Below are 15236 nucleotides of genomic sequence, written 5' to 3'. Positions count from 1 at the left end.
GATAGATTTCAGATTGCCCTTTCTCTTTCCGATGGGTTGGCACAGGGTAACCTCATTTTGTATCTGCTGACATTTGTATCTTTCAGACTTTGCAAGGATAAAAATCTCTCCATTCAGAAATCACTGCAGAGCTTTGCATTTGGTGTCTTTTTTTCTTAAAAGATACTTAACATTTCTGTAGCATATTCAATAACGTTTGGAATGAAACAGATAAAAAATATCAAGTGAGAAGAAATGTCCAACATATGCGGCTCTTCCCTATTAACAAGCAGTTTTCTTCTAAATATAAACTCAATAATATTTGACCTACTTGCAACCTTTTTTCAACTGTATCCATGTTATATGGAAGGGAGGGAGGGAAGGAAGGAAGGAAGGAATTTTCATTCTGAGCTAAGCTGTATTATATGTCTAGTTGTTTATTTTAATATGTCACTGAGTGGGTCACACATCACACAGTATAATGTTCTCATTCTTTTTTCCTTCTTAATTTAACTTTTGAATGTTTATTTTTTTATTCTCTTACATACCATTTTAAGTGTACATTCACATAATTGGTATACTTCTTTACATTTATCATTCATACATTTATTATTTCATTTAGTAAGTTACAATGTACAATTTGGGTTGCTTTATTTACCATCCCTTCCTCCTTTTGTAACACCACCTTGTTTCCCCTTTCTTTTCTCCCTCCCTCCCTTCTCTACTTTCTTCCTTCCTCCTCTCCTTCTCCTTTCTTCCCTTACTTTTCTCCTACTCCTGCTCTTCCTCTTCCCCTTCCTACCCTCTCTCCTTCTCTTTCTCCCCCTTCCATCCTCCTCTCCTTATCTCTTTCTTCTTTCCCCCGTCTTCCTTTCTTTCTCTCCTCCTCTCTCCCTTTCTTTTTCTATTATTGTTGGTGTATATTTCAAAACTCTATGTTTCCTTGGGATGGTGTTTCTGTCAGCCTAGATATAATTTAGTATCATTTCTTATTCCCTTACCTTCACTAGTCTACCCTAGGTATGTTCCCCCCCTCCTTTATATCTCGTTCTTGAATATATACTTATATGTTTAATATTTTCTTTTCTGTTTCCCCACCCCCTTTTCCATGTAATTGTGCGTCATCTGGGTACTTTATCTTCTCCCTACTTTCTTTTCTAGTTTGCTTTCTCTAGCCAATCATAGAACCTTCCCCATGTCTTGAAATACTCCAATTCCTCTTTATCCTTTATTTTCATTGTCAACCTATTCATCTCTGCACAATCTAATATCTTTTTTATTTTCCCTTCGTCTGTTGGTAGCTTATTTAATTTCCAATTTTGGGCAAATACAATTCTCGCTACTGTAGTTACATGTATAATCAAATAAGTATCCTCTTTCTTGAATTTCTCTGGGATTATACCTAGTAAAAATATCTGATCTAAATTCTATTTCTTGTTGCAACATTTTCTTTAACCATACTCTTATTTTAGTCCAATATTTCCTTGCTTCTCCACATGTCCACCACATGTGGTAGTACGAACCTATTGCTTGTTGACATTTCCAACATTTCAATGACTTGTCTTTAAACATCTTAGCTAGTTTTCCCGGTGACATGTGCTATCTGTAAAACATTTTGTATAAGTTTTCTTTGTAAGCTGTTGACATGGTTAGTTTATAATTCCTTTCCCATAGTTGTTGCCACTCTTCTAGTTCAATTGTATGATACAAAATTCTTTGTATCTTTTACAACTTCTTCTTCTAGCATAGTTCTTAATAGGTAGCTATAAATTCCTTGATTATGCTTTCTCCCGTTCCCATATGTATCTTATCCAACTCCGAACTTCCTAAGATAAAACCATACTCCCTTTTATCTTTTTCATATCTTGATTGTATTTGCAATTGTGAAAACCAACCTATATCAATCCCTTGTTTTTCTAATTCTTGTTTTTTTTAGTTCCCCCTCTTTCTGTTAAGATATCTTTGTATCTAATAATATTTTTCGTACTACTAATATTTGGATGTGTCAATGCTTCTATTGTTGAAAGCTACATTGGTATTTCTGAATAATGTTTCCCTTTCACTCTTTCCCATATTGTTAATAATCCATTCCTTACATAATGTCTTTGAAAATAGCCATGTGCCCTACTTTTATCATACCACAAAAAAGCATGCCAACCCAGTTGCAAATCATGCCCCTCCAGTATCAAAAATCCTGTATTTCTCAGTAAAATCCATTCTTTCATCCAAGCTAGACCCGCTGCTTGATAGTACAATTCCCAGTTTGGTAATCCAAATCCACCTCGAATCCTTGCATCTTGTAACATTTTTATATTAAATCTTGCTTTTTTCCCTTGCCATATATATTTCCCCACTGTTTTGTTCATACTTTCAAAGAATTTTTTCTCTAGTTTTATCGGTATTGTTTGGAACAGGTATAACAATCTTGGTAATATATTCATCTATACTACTGCTATTCTTCCCATCAGTGATAATTGTAGGTTTTTCCATCTTTCCAAGTCTATTTCTATTTGTTTTCTCACCTTATAATAGTTATCCTCCTATAGTGTTCCACATCTTGATGTCAATTGAATATCCAAATATTTCACTTTTTTCACCATTTGTATGTCCAGTTTCCCCATCAACTCTCTTTTCTGTTTTTCTGTCATATTTTTCACCAGATTTTTTTTAAAATCTTTATTAATCTTCAAGCCCGCCACTTCTCCATATTCTTCTATTATTTTAACTAGTTTTGGCCCTGTTTCTATTGGATCCTCCATAATAAACTCCAAATCATCTGTAAACGTTTGTAATTTATACTCTTCTTTCTTGACCCTCATACCTTTTACCTCTTTATTTTGTCATATTTCTCTATTCAAAATCTCTAGTATCAGTATAAATAATAATGGCCGATAGTGGACATCCTTGTCTAGTTCCCTTCGTAATCGCTATCTTTCCTGTCATATCACCATTTACCATTACCTTTGCCGATTGGTTATTATATATAGCTTTAATCATATTTATAAATCCCTCACCAAATCCCATCATTTGAAGTTGCATTATCATAAATTGCCAGTTCACATTATCAAAGGCCTTTTGAGCATCTAGAAACAACGCCATTTGTTTTTCTGAGTGGGCTTCATAGTACTCTAGCGTATTCAATACAATCCACATATTGTCTCTGATCTGTCTCTTGGGAAGAAATCCATTTTGATATATGTGTATAAATTCATTTAAAAGTATCTTCATTCTTTCTGCCATTATTGATGCAAAAATTTTATAATCCATATTTAAAAGTGAAATAGGTTTGTAGTTATTTACTTGTTGAGGATCTGACTCTTCTTTTAGTATAAGTGTTATATATGCCTCCGTCCATGTTTCTGGCATTTTTGCCTCTCTTAATAAGTCATTGAATAGTTCCAACATTACATTGCTTAATACTTCTTGTAGTGTTTGGTACAGTTCTGCCGGTTCTGGTTCTGATGTTTTCCCCTTCTTTTGCCTTTTGATGCTTTCTGTTACCTCCATCATTGTAATTCTTTCTTCTAGTGTCTTATTAAAATTTTCTGGGATTTTGTTTATTCTAGTTTCTCTAAACATTGTCTTGTTTTCCCTTCTAGAACTCTCTCATGCTGGTACAACTTATTGTAGAAGTTCTCAATTATTGTTCTCTTTTTTCATTTAAATGTTGTATATTCCCTCCTTCATCTACCAGTTGATTTTTCAGCCTTTTTTCCTCTTTCTTTTTTCATCTTGTAAGCCAGCCAACGTCCTGGTTTATTTGTATTTTCAAAGAAGTTTTGTTTTGTTGATTTTATTTTATTTGCCGAGTCCTCATTGTCTATCAGGCTCAATTTATGTTTTTGCAGTTCCATTATATTTTTTACTTTTTTATTTTGTGGGTTTTTCTGCAGCTCTGTCTCCAGACTTTTGTGCTCTGATTCCAACTTCTTTTGAATTTGTCTGTTCTGTCTATTCTTTTTCCCTAAGTATGTCATTGCAAGACCTTTGATATATGCTTTGCATGTGTCCCATACATCCTGCAATGATGTGTTTTCCTTTCTATTTTCTTGGAAGAAATATGTGAATTCTTTTTCCATATGGAATTTTTTTTCAATATTCTTGAATTTAAAGTCCCTCTCTCTTTTTTCCTCTGTCCCTTCCACGTCATTGTTGTTGGATTATGATCTGCCCATGTGCTTCTATCTATGTCTATCTTAGTTGTTTTGAGCGTTAATGTTCTCAATCTGTAACCTAAATTTGGAGTCAATTTAAATGCTGCAAATTAGACAGGTTATGCAGAGCATATGTTGCTTGTTGTGAGTTGTTTCTTCAGCTTCCCAAGGTCTCTGTTAAAGTGATAATTAATTGTGCTCATTCTTTGAGATAAAGATTGTAAGAAAGAGATCAGCTTCATAGAAATGCTTGCCAGGAAATAGAAGGCACAAGGAAAAGCTGTTCATAAAACTGCAGCTTCAGCTTTTGGCTCTGACAACTATTACGTGTTGTTCATCAAGTTGTTTTGCCAAGTACTGCTTCAGTATTTTCTTGGGTATAACGAATTACTTCCTAAATATCAACTGCTCCATGTGGCAATCCCAAAATATACTTCACTTGGCTGTATTTCTCTACTAACCCCACTGTTTGTGCAGTGCAATTTCTTGCAAGGGCTGTTTTCTATATGCCATGATCTAACCTGAGCCTCTGATTCAGTGATACTTACCTGAAAAACTCAATTGCACTTACAATGCAATGAAGTAGGTGTGAAAATTGTCTTTCTTGTTGTTTAATTCTATATGGAACTGTTATGTTTAGAGAGAGAGAGAGAGAGAGAGAGAGAGAGAGAGAGAGAGAGAGAGAGAGAGAGAGAGAGAGAGAGAGAGAGAGAGAGAGAGAGAGAATACTTGCTTACGATTATTTTGAAGAGTGTAGGGGTGCTACATAAACATTTACTTTTCATCTGTATAGAAGATTATGGTTCACTAGTCTGATTGAGAACAGATGCTTGTTCTCAATCAGGAACAGATGCTTGTTCCTATATAAAGACACCACATAGTAAAAGTAGTAATTTCCTCCAGTGTCCTGTGAATACAGATAATCTTTGATTTACAACCATTCATTTAGTGACTGTTCAAATTTGTAACGTCACTGAAAAGAGCGACCTAGGACCATTTTTCACACTTGCAACCACTGCAGCATCCCCATGGACATGTGTTCAAAATTTGGATGCTTGGCAAACTGGTATGTATTTATTGCAATCTCCTGGGATTGTGTGGTCGCCTTTTATGACCCTTTGGCATGCAGAGTCAATGGGGAAGCCAGATGCACTAACAACCGTGTTACTAATTTAACTACTGCAGTAATTCACTTAGCAACTGTAGCCAAAAAGGTTGTAAAATGGGCTTCAGATCACTTTTAACAACCATCTTGTTTACCAACAATACACTACACTACACTACACTACACTACAATACAATACAATACAATACAATACAATACAATAGCAGAATTGGAAGGGACCTTGGAAGTCTTATAGTCCAACCCCCTGCCTAGGCAGGAAGCAGAAATGTTGTACTCAGTTATGGACATAAAGTCAAGGACTACATGTCAAGTTTGATCCTTGACTGACTATGACCCTGTGGTTTTCTGTGGTTTGTAATTGCATTCTTCCAGGATGTTTATGGTTTATTCCCATGAATGAAATAAACCGTCCTTTCACAATCAAGATTGTCTTGGTAAAACCCTGGTAAATATCAAGGAATTTTCCAGCTAACTTACACCATAATGGAGTTGGGCTGTAGTACCAGCAAGAGTGGTCTCCATCTCTTTACTGCAGAGTTTCCCAACCTTTCTGGCTTTGCGGACTAATGGGGGATGAGAGGGGATAGTTCCGCCCAAGCAGCTGGCAAGCATGCATGGGTGTGCTTGCCCATTGCAAGTGGGAATGTATATGCACTTGCCCACTGCTTCCACAGCCCGTTTCCAAATAGCAGTCCGGGAGTTGGGGACCCCTACTGTACTGCACAGGATAATCAGAGCTTGCTACCAATAAGTGGAATGAGTTAATATATGTGTATTAGATACTTTTTCATGGTTTTTTTTCAAGCAATCCAACATTCATGGTTCACACATCATTCTAAATTAAGCTAGGGAAGTAGTTTTCATGGTTATTTAACGTGGCAGGAAGACTCAAATGGGGATGATGGAGCAGCATATACCAGCAGAATAAGCCAGAATTATGATATGAGAAGAGATGTGAGAAGATAAGTATTCTAATATTCTATGTCTGACAAGTGCCCACCTAAATGAAAAGCATATCATATCCTTAAGAATCTGATTTTAAAGCTTGGTAGCTTACACTGATTATGCAATAAATAGGAAAGTTGAGACAATGCACTGAATTCTTTTTTGGACGTATGACGAAGATAAGCAGCAAATACTGTACATGGCAAGCAGAAAATCTTCTTCGTTGGTATAAAAAAAAGTATAAAGCCAGAGATACACTAGTATTGTTTGACAATCCATGTGAGGAAATGAAAATAAAAAACCATCTCTCATGCCACAGAGAGGTAGAAATTATAAAGAACATTTGGGATGTGTCTTTGGGTTGCCTTAGATGAAAATGGCTTATGATTATTTTGTCTTTATCATACTCCTCTTTGCACTGTCCCTCTGCCTTCCTTGTCTCAACTCCCTAATAATTCTGCCATAATAATTCTGTCATAATTCCCTGGAAACCCATATGATTAACCATATCCATTTTTAAAATGTGAAAGCAACACTGTCTTAGGTAATTAAATCAAAGTTGTTAAAGTTAACATGTTCTCTTCCAAAGTAGCACAAACTACCCCATATGGTGATAGTCCCCAACCTGGTCCAACTTTGTGGACCAGTGGGGACAGGGAGGAAAGAGGGGTTGGTTCCATGGACTGATACTGGACCACGGTCTAGGGGTTGGAGACCTCTGCCATAGAGCTTTTTAAATACTAATGCTGGTGGTGCTTCTAGAATAGAATAGAATCGAATAACAGAGTTGGAAGGGACCTTGGAGGACTTCTAGTCCAATACCCTGCTTAGGCAGGAAACCCTACACTACTTCAGACAAATGGATATCCAACATCTTCTTAAAAACGTCCAGTGTTGGAGCATTCACAACTTCTGGAGGCAAGTTGTTCCATTGATTAATTGTTCTAACTGTCAGGAAATTTCTCCTCAGTTCTAAGTTGCTTCTCTCCTTGATTAGTTTCTACCCATTGCTTCTTGTCCTACCCACAGGTGCTTTGGAGAATAGTTTGACTCCCTCTTCTTTGTGGCAACCCCTGAGATATTGGAATACTGCTATCATGTAACCCCTAGTCCTTCTTTTCATTAAATTAGATATACCCAGTTACTGCAACCAATCTTCATATGTTTTAGCCTCCAGTCCTCTAATCATCTTTGTTGCTCTTCTCTGCACTCTTTGTAAAGTCTCAACATATTTTTTACATCGTGGCAACCAAAACTGAATGCAGTATTCGAAGTGTGGCCTTACCAAGGCATTATAAAGTGGTATTAACACTTCATGTGATCTTGATTCTATCTCTCTGTTTATGTAGCCGAGAACTGTGTTGGCTTTTTGGCATCTGCTGCACCTTACTGGCTCATATTTAAGTGTTTGTCCATTAGGAGTCCAAGATCCCTCTTACAATTACTACTATTGAGCCAGGTAGCAACTATACTGTGTCTGTGCATTTTGTTTTTCTTGCCTAAATGTAGAACCTTACTTTTTTCATCATTGAATTTCATTTTGTTAGATAGCGCCCAATGTTCAAGTTTAGCTGAAGGTCATTGCAATGTATATCATCTCAAGCCAAGATGCCAGACTTCTATGGAGTTGGGAAGTCTAGACTAGGCCCCAAAAAAAAATGTTGCACTTCATACTTGCTTCCTTTTATTTTGGTTTTTTAAGTGTTTCGGATGTCTAAAGTGTACTGCTATTCATTTTCCCCCTTTCCTGTTGTCTCTCTTTTTTTTACTCCTTTAACAGTGTCTCTCCTTTCTCGTTCACATTATTCCTCTGGGAGAAATAGAGAGAACTATGAGCGTATATTACCAAAATACTGTTTCTGAATCTGTGGGAAGCTTTTAAACTATTGCTTTCAATATGCAAAGAACATTGCATGAGCTGTACATTCAGCTTTTGGGGAGGGGTTTGTCCCTTGACTTTAACCCAAAAAGAGTTCCGAATGTCAGATTTCAAATAAGTTTTTTTTAAAAAAAATAAAGAATTAAGTTGGCAGAAATATGTTTTCTTTCTGCCCTGGCTGTGTGTCATAACACCCTTGAAAGCTCCTCAAATATATTGAAAAGAAGGCAGTCCATCAAGAGTAAGGTCATCGGTTTGAGGCAGCTATGTACGAGTCAATTCTATGAACCCTGATGTATCGCTATAGAAATCTGGGAAGCAAATAATTGTGAACAGCAGACAATGTCCCATATTGAATGACAATCATAGCTACAAAGGTTGCACATTTGGAGATGATGATGCTTCCATGTTATCTTCGGGTGCTGTGAGAATGTAAAAGGGTCCACACAATAACTAACTGAAAAGACATCATCACTTCCCATCATTCTCGGCCTATTTCTCATCCTGAAGAGAAAGGTAAGAATGCTGTTAAAAGCAGTTTCTTTAGTTCATGGATCTAACATGGTTTATCTAAGCTTGTATAATTATGTAATATATAAAGCCATGGCATCAGTGCAGGTAATTTCCCAAAGATCTTTTTAAAAAAATCCAATGAGCGCATTGTTTTCCCTATCATGGGGATGCTATCCCCACAATAACTCTCTAGCCCAGTGCTTCTCAACCTTAGGAACTTTAAGATTGTCAACTTCAACTCCCAGAATTCCTGGGAGTTGAAGTCCACATATCTTAAAGTCCCTAAGGTTGAGCAATACTGCTCCAGCCACTCTTGCCTTAATACAAAGAAAAGAAGTTTTAAAAAAGGAAGTCAAAATTTCTAAAAACGTATATGTATAAGCTCCAAATGCAGTTTCAAGATAGCAACCCACTTTTGTAGTAAACATCACTGGATATGATAATGCCCATTTTAAGGACATGTTAAGTTGGTGTACGGGATGCAATACAGAGGTGAAATCCAGCAGGTTCTGACAGGTTGTGGAGAACTGGTAGGGGAAATTTTGAGTAGTTTGGAGCACCGGCAAATGCCACCACTGGCTGGCCCCAGAGTAGGGTGGGAATGGAGATTTTGCAGTATCCTTCCCCTGCCATGCCCACAAAGGCATTCCCACAGAACCGGTAGTAAAAAAAAATGAATTTCACCACTGATGCAGTACAGATATTTTTATATAATTAGTGTGAAGGCCCAATTCCAGATTAGAATTTCCCTGCAAAATGGCTAGAGGAAGCTTAAAGCTTCCTTTCATCTAATTAGCTTTAGAATCTCACCTTCTTTCCCAACAAAAAACGATAGGAAAACAACATCTTTTTTAAAGATACTGTCCACAGTGGAGGTTCAGGGTTGATTTTCCACCCTCCCTTTTATTTTTATTTGAATGCGGGGGTGTAGACACTTCTGAAATACATCAGAAAGGAGACATCACGCTTTTATAATCAGTGTTCAAAAACAGCCTATCTCTATTTATTACTCATGTAAACATAGGCAAAAATAAAGGTTTTATGATTCTGGCTTATATCAATAAAGCATCCTTTAGTATGTTCAGATGTATATGGTAGTCCTCGTCTTATGTCTGGTCATTTAGCGATGGACCCAAATAAAGCTACCAATGACCTAGATTTGAAGTTCTGATAATTGGGTTCCCCTACAGTCACACGATCTCATTTTTGGACACCTGGCCTGCATTTATGTGGCTGTAATTTATCACATTTTTTGCTAGAATCTGGTGTATACTTCTGGTTTCTGACAAAACAACGCCCATTGCAGATAATCGGGTTACTTACCAACTGCATTCTTCACTTAATGACCACTGGAAAAAAGGTCAGTGGTCAGTGATGACCCACTTAATGACTGTCACAACCTATGACCATAATTTCAGGCTCAGTTGTAGTCATAAGTCGAGGAACTAGCTGTAATGGCATACTGTGGTTTAATTGCAACCAATCAATAGTTGTTTTAAATTTCCCTGTAGCTATGAGGACCAAAGAAAAAACCCCAAGTAGGACAGGCTCGTTTACTAAACTGTGTGATGATTTTAAGTAGGTATTATTCAAGCTGGACTTCTGTAGAGGTACAAGGATAAAGCAGACACACGCCACCTCAAAAATGTGCTTTATGCAAAAGCAGCGATGAGTTCCACTTTAAGAAAAACCAAGGACAGATACCCCAGAGCTTTGATGCACGCAATCAAAATTTCATTGAAATAAAGTACTGTAACCCAATAAAACTCTTTTAACACCTCTTCTGTAAAACACTCACATCTTTAATTGAAACTAGATTACTTCCAACAATTCACTCTTTGTATCACTTCAGCTCTATTCCATTCTGGTAGCTGTTGAGGCCTCTGACTCTATTTAAATACCTTTGTGGAGGGGAGGGAACCCTTCTCCAGCTTGTATTTCATAGATTTTCTTAGTGAAATCATGACTTAACACTCTATGTTACATTTTTACAGGAGTTGGGATGGATGAACAAACATTGTAAGATATATAAAGTTCAAGAGGTCATGGCGAGCGGCAGTTCCTCACAAACCTTGGCTGATCTCAAAAAAATCTAAGCAAAGTTGGACCAGACTATTAGATGATAAATCATTGGATGAGGGAATAAATGGGGAACTCATCAAATTTGACACCAAGCTGGCAGGAATAACCAATACGCCAGAAGACAGGCTTAAGATACAGAAGGATCTTGACAAACTTGAACATTGGGCACTATCTAACAAAATGAAATTCAGTAGTGAAAAGAGTAAGGTTCTACATTTAGGCAAGAAAAATGAAATGCACAGGTACAGTATAGGTGATACCTTGCTCAACAGTAGTAACTGTGAGAGGGATATTGGAGTCCTAGTGGACAACCATTTAAGTATGAGCCAGCAGTGTGCAGCAGCTGCGAAAAAAGCCAACACAGTTCTAGGCTACATAAACAGAGGGATAGAATCAAGATCATGTGAAGTGTTAATATTACTTTATAATGCCTTGGTAAGGCTACACTTGGAATACTGCATTCAGTTTTGGTCGCCACGATGTAGAAAAGATGTGGAGACTCTAGAAAGAGTGCAGAGAAGAGCAACAAAGATGATCAGGGTACTGGAGACTAAAACATATGAAGAACGGTTGCAGGAACTGGGTATGTCTAGTTTAATGAAAAGAAGGACTAGGGGCACATGATAGCAATGTTCCAATATCTCAGGGGTTGCCACAAAGAAGAGGGAATCAAACTGTTTTCCAAGGCACCTGAGAGTAGAACAAGAAGCAATGGGTGGAAACTAATCAAGGAGAGAAGCAACTTAGAACTGAGGAGAAATTTCCTGACGGTTAGAACAATTAATCAGTGAAACAGCTTGCTTTCAGAGGTTGTGAATGCCCCAACACTGGAAGTCTTTAAGAAGATGTTGGATAGCCGTTTGTCTGAAATGGTATAGGGTTTCCTGCCTAGGCAGGGGGTTGGACTAGAAGACCTCCAAGGTCCCTTTCAACTCTGCTATTGTATTGTATTATTTGAATTGGAGATCCCCAGAAAGCCCAAGCTGTAAGCTGGAGTGGGATATTGTCCAAGCACCTCAGATGCAAAGTCCTTCCTATTCTTTTGAGCTCAACTCAAGAGAGCCTGCTGAAATAGTGATTTTTTACCTCTGCTAAGGGACTGTGTGGCATATTTCACATGACTGAAAAAAGTATTTATGAACATAGTTGTGTAGAAGTTTTGTTGCTTTGAATTTTGTCCTGGCCTGAATGTTTCTATATAAAGTATTTCTTTCCTGTTAACGATTTTAGCACTTTTCTAATTAGATTAATGTGGACAATTTTTTATAACCTCATGAAAGACAAACACTGGTCTGATTAAAAGAACAAGCTTGCCAATCCCTGTTTCTGCAAAATTCTATATTTAGACATCAAATAAGCGGTGTTGTTTAATGTTCTTGCATATGTACAGTGAAAACCAAACAGAAATCCATTTGTTTCATAACTAATCACCTTTTTCTAAGTCAATCTTCTGAGCTGCAAATAAGCTGAACAGCAAAATCTGTTTTGAACATACTGAGATATGAACAGTTATTTCCTCTTACAAAGTCTTTCTTTCCGCAAGTGAATAAACAAACAAATAAACAAAGAATTTCTGCCTTTTATTAGAGTGTCCCATTTCATCAAAAACCTCGCAGCTCTCAGTACTAATTTCAGAACAGGTCAGGATATTAAACCAAGTTGAAGCCACTTTTAATATTCTAATTTTGTTAGCTATAGTTTCCTGATTTGGATGGAATACAAAGAGGGCATTAGACAGACCCTGGTATGAAAATTTGCATGCAAATATGCAGATGTTTGGGTTCATAAAAACTTCCATGTGGCTGCAAGCCAATGTTTTTTTCATTGTTACTTCAATTCTCTTTTCTCAAAAAGCCCCTTTAATGAGGCATTTAGAAGAAAAAAGGCTTGGAAGTAATGATTTCCTTGGGCTTTCTATGCACAAAAAAAAGCTTAGTCCTGATCTACAGTAGGCTTTAGAAGAACATCTCTTCTTTGAACATTAACACATATTACTTTATCTTCTTTCCAGATATCACAGTAAGTTTGCTGTCCTTGGTGGTCACCGCATGTGGACTTGCTTTGTTTGGGGTATCTCTGTTTGTGTCCTGGAAGCTTTGTTGGGTTCCATGGCGAGAGCGTGGCCTGCTAGGCAACAAAGACAAGCAGGAATCCTTGAACCTCACAGACACAGAGACCAATGACCAAGACTATAGTGAGGAATTCCTGGGACAGCCGACTACCTACCCTGACTCCTCCATGAAAATTAGCCACACTTCTCCAGACATTCCATTGGACGCTAAGGCAGGGACCAAGGAGAACTGCATACACAATGTTCGGATGCATCGACAAATCACAGAACCAACACCTTCTGCTCGGTCAGTACTCTGATATCTGTGTAAGGATAATGAAGGAGGAGAGCGGAAAGGTCAATTCTTACCCTTCTATATCCTTAATGCCAAGGAGAAATATATGTGGGTAGGGTGGCATTCCCTTCCCTATTGTCTTACATTTCTTTTATTTGATGGGAAGTATCAAAGCAGAGATTCTAAGGATGATGATTTGGTACAGGTTAGAAAATGCCTTGCTTTAAAAACTTCAGGAGCTGAGTCTATCATTGGAGATAAAGTAAAGAAATAGAAATCTGAGCAAAGAGAAATTAAGTATGGAGGTGATAAAACAAACTATGCTTTTCCTTGGGCTTGAGCAAGATCCTATTCCTAAAAAAAAAAAAGAATCTAGCAAATAGAAAGCCAGTTGTAAAAGACAGAGAAAGAAGGAAGAAAAAATATGTAGCTTTTACTAGTTTAGTCAAAGTCAAAGTTGGAAAACTAGAACCAAACGTGTTTTTATAAAAAGAAAATCCATTTTTCCATACAGAATTGGGCATTGGGCATTGAAAAGATCTAATGAAACTTGTCCATAAATTGTTTGGTTTGTTTTATATATAGATTCAAACTTAATCAAAAAAAGGTTGTCAACACTTTGACTCCTGAATCTCTTCTATAGGGTCAGTGGCATCCACATGAATTTGCTGCTTTCGTTTTTTACCTAAGCAGGATTATAATGTTGCAGCCTAAGAATAAAAGAGTGGTACTTATACCACAATACTCTTGGCATCCACTTGACTCACCTTGCACATGCCTAGTCTATTGGTATTAAGATTCTTCATCATTTTAAAAACCCCATTCATGGAGAATCACAGGGTATTCTGGGGAGTTCTGAATAATGATTTATCAGACAAATATTGTCCGAAATCTTTCACTTTTGGGGAAAATTAACTTAGAATTTAATCTCTAGTTAGAAAAGAATAAAATAAGCTTCTAATTCGGGGTCTCCTTTCTTTCTCCCTATGCACTGTTGCTGCATTTGGTGTTATAGACACAACCATCTTTTTTTTAAAAAAAGAAGAATTTGAATTGAAAATTAGATTCATAGAACTGAAAAGGCAGAAAGAAAATTAGAAAAACACAAGCAAAAATGTTCTAATTTTTCAGATGGGATTGAAAACTATTACCAAAACCAATCTGCAATCATTTTTTCTTCAAAAGTATGTGCAATGTGACCAGATGTGTAGCATAACAATAGCATTTTAGGTTCATTTACCACTCCATAGTATTTTACAGTGCTCTCTGGACAGTTTATAATGTAAGCATTATTTGCATATTTTCCCCAACAATCTGGATCCTCATTTTACTGACCTCAGAAGGATGGAAGGCTGAGTCAACCTTGAGCACCATCAGGATGAAACTCCAGACTGTGGGTAGAGTTTCCCTGCAATACTGCACTTTAACCACTGTGCCACCAGGGCTCATGTTTTGGGGCTGCACCTCAAAATGGGCCAAGCAAATTAAATAGGCAAATTAAATAAATATTTTGGATTAATGACTTATCCTTCCACAAGATTGCTTATGAAATACATTATTCCTTTTATAAAATTAGTTGAGCCTGCATCTGTTTACATTCAAGTAAACCAGGTCAGTCATACTGGTGGCCCATGGGCCGGGTATCCTCCATGTAGGCCATGCCCATCTCAGCTCCGCAAAGGCAAAAAAACATCACGATATGTCATGATACGGCCCGCGATGCGAGAGGGTTTGACACCCGTGATGTAAACCATCTGTTATATGTGAACTACACTCTCACATACACATGTAGAAATGCACATAAACATTCATACAGAAAACAAGAAGGCTCTAGCCTTAACAAGCATAAACCTATGCTGGCATATTCTGTTAATGCAGAGTAAGTCTCGGTCTGCGTAATAGTTTTTAATCCCACCAGATGGAATCTGCAAGGGAAATAAAAACAGGCAAGATGACAATAATTGAAATCATATACTGTTAAGTCCTCGATCTACGACCGATCCTACATCCTCTACTTATGACTGGCCACAAGTCCTCGACTTACGACCAGCTGCAAGTCCTCAACTTATGACTGACAGCCGGCTACTGCCAAGCCACGCCTGATTGGCTAAGGTGCGGCTGGCTGAACGTGGACTGTTCTACTGTTCCTATTGGCTGCCCTGCTTGACAGCTCCTATATAAATAACTGTCAAGCAGGGCGAGGGGCTGATTTC

At 37.4% G+C, this 15236-nt stretch overlaps 1 protein-coding gene across 2 annotated transcripts in view; it reads left to right on the top strand.

Moving 5' to 3' along the window:
- The window catches only part of SYT9 (synaptotagmin 9), a 120699-nt gene that overhangs the window by 58190 nt on the left and 47273 nt on the right, over positions 1-15236 (top strand). For both annotated transcript variants that reach the window (XM_087718407.1, XM_087718417.1), the window contains exon 2: positions 12690-13035. In XM_087718407.1, the coding sequence (XP_087574533.1) occupies positions 12690-13035 (346 nt within the window). The remainder of the gene's footprint in view (positions 1-12689; positions 13036-15236) is intronic.

Source organism: Thamnophis sirtalis, unplaced genomic scaffold, assembly GCF_051295495.1.
Source record: "Thamnophis sirtalis isolate CommonGarterSnake01/CBP01778 unplaced genomic scaffold, rThaSir2_p1.2 scaffold_1, whole genome shotgun sequence".
NCBI classification, from domain to species: Eukaryota; Metazoa; Chordata; class Lepidosauria; order Squamata; family Natricidae; genus Thamnophis; species Thamnophis sirtalis.
The sequence above is the reverse complement of the archived record's forward strand: the minus strand, read 5'-3'. Positions and strand labels throughout refer to the sequence as shown.